The 6,000-nt window shown below is 44.7% G+C and overlaps 1 protein-coding gene across 2 annotated transcripts in view; it reads right to left on the minus strand.

Moving 5' to 3' along the window:
• RRF (ribosome recycling factor, chloroplast precursor) overlaps positions 1-6,000 on the minus strand; it is an 85,368-nt gene that overhangs the window by 22,794 nt on the left and 56,574 nt on the right. For both annotated transcript variants that reach the window (XM_086804691.1, XM_086804700.1), the window contains 2 exons: positions 2,766-2,816; positions 2,593-2,649 (listed from right to left, as the gene is read on the minus strand). In XM_086804691.1, coding sequence (XP_086660817.1) covers positions 2,593-2,649; positions 2,766-2,816 — 108 coding nt within the window. The remainder of the gene's footprint in view (positions 1-2,592; positions 2,650-2,765; positions 2,817-6,000) is intronic.

Below are 6,000 nucleotides of genomic sequence, written 5' to 3' on the forward strand. Positions count from 1 at the left end.
TGCTCATTCCCAAGACTAATCCTTGAAGGGCAACAAATAAAGAACAGATTCAAGACTAGACTTAGGAGCTCTGCGTTTTATTGGCACGGAAGATGTGGTGAAAGGGCCAGGAGGCTGTCGGCCAACAGTTTAAGGGATTATTCTTGTGTCAGCTGCAACAAAGGGGATTTATGGTTTCAGGGACTTGGCCGACGGCAACCCAAAGCCTATTTAAGGCAGGCGCAAAGCTCATTGTAGGCATTCACTCCTTTAGGGAGTAGCATCAATAGAATAGGACTCTCATGAGTCAAGACAACCTTTTGAAGAGGCATTGCCAAGTTAGTACATTCTTTTTGTACTATATGAATATACTGAAACTTAGCTATCTCTCTCTCTTCTCTCCATCTTCTATATGTGTTTTGCATCTACGTTTTCCTACAGGGCGTTTAGGGCTGAAAGAAGACTCCCAAAGCTTCCTCATGTGACACTTCATGTTTCAGCCACATTGAGTGGGTATCACCAAGTACGTGTTTGGACTTTGGACTCACGAATGCCCTAGCCACGTTTAACAGAATAATGGATCGCATTTTCTGTGAGGATCAAAAACTCAAAGGTGTGTTTTTTGATGACATCTTGGTATTCTCCAAGAATGAGAAGAAACACCACCAACACTTGGCTATTGTGTTTGAAGAGCTTCGTAAGCACAAGCTCTTTATCAATGCGAAGAAGAGCGAATTTTTCCTCTAATTTGGAAATGAAACATAGACAAGAAGTTTGTCATCCTCATATGCTTCTCTGAAAGCTTTGTTTGCGTCAAGAAATACCTTAGGCTTTGATGATCTATCTTGACCACAAAATCAGTGCCAAGAAGATAGTGTTTTCAAAATAGTCAAGGCATTAATTACAGCCAACAACTCCTTCTCATATATGCCCAAAGAAAGCTCAGCATCATGCAAACATTCAAGGATACCACTAGCTGAGAAAATTTATCTTGGTGATGACCTCGCTCCCACACAAGTGGAGGAAAATGAGCATGCCGCAAGTGCTTGAAGCCCATAAGGTGGGAAAGTGGGCAATTTATAGCGATGGCAAGGTCATCATCACAAAGAGAAGTCCCAACTAGGGATACGGTGTCATAGTTCGCAATAACGCATATACTCAAAATACTGCAGATTCAAACACATACACAGTTGCATACATCATGGCATAATATCATCATCACTATCATACTGCATAAAAGTTAACATAACAAAGATTCTGCGCAGTACACAACACTAGGGGTCGAAGATGGGCCGACCCCCCTCCCCCCCCCAACACACACACACACAGCCCTTAGGTAAACTGTATTACCAAAAGAGTGTTCTTGTACAAGATGATCGCAGCCGCAAATCACATCAACCGGTCTCACTCAAAAGTTCCAATAAACATGTATAAACAAATCAAACAAAAGAGTTTCTGAGAGCACCGCTCTTCAAAATAGGAGCACCGCTCCAATCTGTAGCATCCCACCTCATCCAAGCCAAAGAACACTCCCACCAAGAGATTCCGTAGCCACTAGGCACTGCCCGATCAGTAAGAGGCTTTCACAATACTCGTGTGGTGTCCTTACCTACTCTCCATATGCCCATTTTCCGACATAGTATGGTGGTGTTTGCCTAGGCAGACTCCACTTTTTGCAGCCCAACCACACGCACATGTAATGCCCGAATCTCCCTTCTTTTGCTCTCTTCAATCGTGTCATGAATAATAGTGAGCGTGTGTGGTGTCCTGTGTCTCTTGGTGACCTCTATCCACTCCTCAACTTCTTTCTTCACTACTACAGCCCACCCTCGTTCAATCTCCCTTACGGTCTCCAAAAAGTCCTCCTGACGCTTCACCCTGAGGTCTGCAACTTCAGAGAGGATGGAGGGACTGATTTCTCCTTCTTCCTGCTCTTGCAATCTTGTATTTCTCCATTCAGCCTGACAATCTCTTTCTCCATTGCATCTAGCTATCTAGCATGTTGTTCTTTCATCTTAGCCATCTCCTCCATATTTCTGCCATCTCCCATTCGTGGTGATCTTCCTGGATAGTCAAAATTTCTTTCAGCAGCCGTAGGCAGTCTCTTGTCAGCACACCACGTCCATTTGGTTCTCTACTTGCATTGACTTGGGCATCAATCTTGTCGGGCACTTTTTTCAATTCCCCTTGCAATCCATCCCAAACGAGAGAGAGAGAGAGAGAGAGAGAGAGAGAGAGAGAAAGAAAGAAAGAAAGAAAGATTTTATTAACGTCTTCCAAAAGACCGAACTCGGCCTATGAGACAAATCGGAGTACCTGTATGGGGTATCCTCTGTCATCCCAACAAAATGAAAAAGTACTGAATAAAAAAGCTGAATCTGGGTGTGCAGGGGATGGAGCTCTATTACTAGGAGAGATCTTATTAATGTCTCCAAATGACCAAAGGGTCTATGAGACCAAACAGTCGTAATTGAGCTTACTTTTTGAAGTGGTCATTAAGAAAAAAAAATGCAAACCAGCACTGAGAACTGCCTTTTTAAAAGGCAGGCCAAAAATACAGCAGGAGAGACTCAACTCAGAAGTACAAAATTAAACCGAGTCAAAAGGTATTACCTTCTCCTTCTGCTTGAACATGACTTCTACTTTCTTCACATAGTCATCTGTTAGTTTCTGTTGACATTCCCACAGAGAAAAAGGAAATGAGAGTTCTCCTCAAAAAGGGCAATCTATTCTACAGCTTGCCCTAGCTAACATCTAAGGCAATGGCACGTCACCATCAATAATACCTGCATAGAAGTAGAGAGGTCCTTCACGTTATCCATAGAAAGCTTCTTTTCCTGTAGTTCATTTACAAAAAAGGTAGACTGTATTCACATGAGATAGATTGGACATAAAATAGCAGCACTTATTCCTGTGAAGTTCGTGCAATAAGTCCCTACAGACAAGAAAAGGAAGCCGCCCTTGCCAACCATGCAGCATGCCAACCATGATGAGGTCCCCCTAGACACTAAGAGTCTGCTTGAGGGAAGTCATGACAGACCTGTATCAGAAAGGCAGCACAAATGTGTATATACATTCCAAGTGATGATGCGCATGGCTAGAATAAAATGTTTATGACTCTGCTAGAGTACGCAATAGCTTGCAAAACCTCTCAGTTCTGTAGGGTCAATAATACTAGTCCTGCTGAAGGCAACATCACTTCGAATGCTTAAGGCTGTCGGTGAGGATAGACCACAAACCCACCAAAAGTTCTCTTAAACACAATATGAAAAGAAACTGAGTCCATAGGCTCGCTGTCCACACCAACTCCATGCCTACCTTGGTCCAGGCACACTGATCATTTCAGAGATGCACACATTGACCGTGCATGTATATTGAGGCTAGGCATATACTTGGGATGCCCCAGCAGGGACGCACAAGGAATAAGTAGCTTATGGGTCCTTATTGGCATGGGTAAATGTGAAAGCCTATATTCAGCTCAAAATATTACTAAGTGTGCTTTCCTTATTATTAGCCCCAAGGCTATATAATTGAGTTATTGGCTCATAAGTGCACGTGCCTTATAGGGGTATCAAGACCCAACCAAGGCGTAGACCTCGCGCTCTAGTCGCACACCTCAGAGGGGTGTATGGGATGCCATGGCTAGGCAAGGAGCAAGGTCACGGCATTAGTCTAGCCTCATAGCTCAATGGTGCTTGGAGAGAGCCATGGTTAGAAGATGAGCCACTCACATCATCTTCTATGTGCAGTTACGCTTGGGAGATCAAAGGGTAAATTCAATTCCCTCGATAAGACGGCCCCATACTCACGCAAGTATGTTGCTGCTGGTTCACATGTTGCTTGCCCGGCAAAGTTGCTCGCACAGTGATCAACAGTTCGCTAGAATGTGAAACATGCAAATTAAAAAAAGCAATGATTAGCATCGAAACACAGCCTTTTACCTCAACTTTTGTGGGGAGAAAAGCAAGATTCTTTTTTAAAGCTGGGTTTTTTTGAAATGGCGCTTTTCCACCTCGTCTCACTCTTTCCTCATTGAAACCAAGCTCTCTTTGTCACTTTTTTAGTAGACGTATGTGAGAGCTTGGGTGAACATAGGTTTTTTGAGTGCTGTTTTAGGCCTTAGCCCATTGATGAAAGACTATGCGTGGACAACACGTTCTTGTGTTCCAACAGTATGGAGTGAAACCAAACCCATGCGGATGTTGGAGGAAGTCTCTCTTCTTGCATGGTATGCCTGTTTTGTGCAACCTATACAAGGTTCTCATGGAGTACAAGATTTGCTGTATGTCACTTTTTGATAGATTTCATGAGTGCTGGCTGTTCTAGCCGATCTTAAGTACTGTCTAGCCTTGTGTTGCAGATGTTTTTTCAGGTTGTTTGAAATGGCGTGTATACTCTACACTTGTCTTGTTATCAAATGAAAAGAGACATGGGCTTGCCTACAAGCTGAAGCTTGCCTACGGCTGTTCTATTTCTTATAAGTAATGGTCCTTTGAAAGTGGTTCACTTTCTGGTCCCTCCTCAAACCCCAAGTAAAAGGTTGTGTAGCACCTAAGTTTACTACGAGAAAAGCGTTCAGTATAGATTCGATTGCATCCCCACGACCAACAGAGTACATTATATTTTTTGGTTGGAGTATTAGCAAAGGTTCATTACCCTTAGAACTTTGCCCTATCATAGCCTAATGTACAACTACAAGACCATGAGTGCTAGAAATCACCACTATTTTGGGAGTTATAATAGGTTCAAATCTTTGCATAGATTTCAACATGCATCCCGCACTTCGATGCCGCATGCACATATCTGAACAGAAGGTGCAAGACCTGGAGTGGAAACTAGTCCCATGTGAGCCCCAATCCAGGACAAATCAGCCACGGTTCCACTCTAAGCGTCCAAGGTCAGGTGTACAAGTCCCGTACATGGTCTTGGTCAGTTGTGCATTGTCCTACACATGTAGGAGTGCCAGTCCATACTGTGAGTCTCCCTCTAGAATGACGTTAGGTGTCCTGAGTATTTGGTTTGCAACCAAATGCCACGCATCTGTGTAGAAGCATGCAGGTTGCATGTAGGACAGGGCCAGCCCTTAGGACTACCCCAGGAAGGGGTATGCAATCCCTTGAATGGGCAAGGGGTAGGCCTTAGGTCACCCCAAGGAGGCCCATGGCCTTGGCCACCAGCCAAGAGTGGCTGTGGCCCTGTCGGGCAGCCCATTGAAGGGCCGGGCAGGCTGTCGGACAACCTAGCAGGGCTTGGCCCAGCCAGCCGACTTGCTTGGTGGCTTGCCCAGTCAGGTGGCCAATGCCTAGGGGCTGCCCAGCAGCCTACACAGGCCTGGACAGCAGCACACAGGGCGGCCAGAGCATGCGTGGAAGGGCCAGCAAGGCCACTGTGTGAAAGCGCATGACGAAAAGGCCAAAAAACCAGGTCGTGGGGAAAATAACAGCTGACCGACCCCTGTAAGAGCCAGCCGACCAGCATTAGGAAAGGGTATAAATAACTGAGCCAGAAATCAGTCAAGGCATTTCGTAATTCACAAAGGTCTGCTGAATTCCAAGGGCCAGGACAGCCAAGGGGAAATCTCAGCCAAGGTGAAGAGTGCAAGTCAAGAACCAGATTTTTATTTGCAAAATTTGCATCATTCTAATAAAGCCAATACACCATTCATGGTGGGGGCCCTACAGAGGGTATTCGGGACCCAATACTATGTCCCACTCCCTCTCTCTCTCTCTCTCTCTCTCTCTCTCTCTCTACTTCATGGATAGTTTTGTATCACCCCAATGAGATAGCTATGTTTATGTTTTTTTTTTCCATTCCATGATGAGATATGCCATGGACATTATTGTATCACTTTGGTCTCATAGACCCATTGGGTCTTTAGTAGACGCTCTCTCTCTCTCTCTCTCTCTCTCTCTCTCTCTCTCTCTCGTCACGAACGATTGCTAAATTCTGAACATTGAAGTTACCAATTCTTCCACCGAGCTTCGGCATGTTACATTGGTATCAGAGCCTTCTTCAAGTGTG

Source organism: Cibotium barometz, chromosome 1 (assembly GCF_041138505.1).
Source record: "Cibotium barometz isolate CiBa-2024 chromosome 1, ASM4113850v1, whole genome shotgun sequence".
Classification (NCBI taxonomy): Eukaryota; Viridiplantae; Streptophyta; class Polypodiopsida; order Cyatheales; family Cibotiaceae; genus Cibotium; species Cibotium barometz.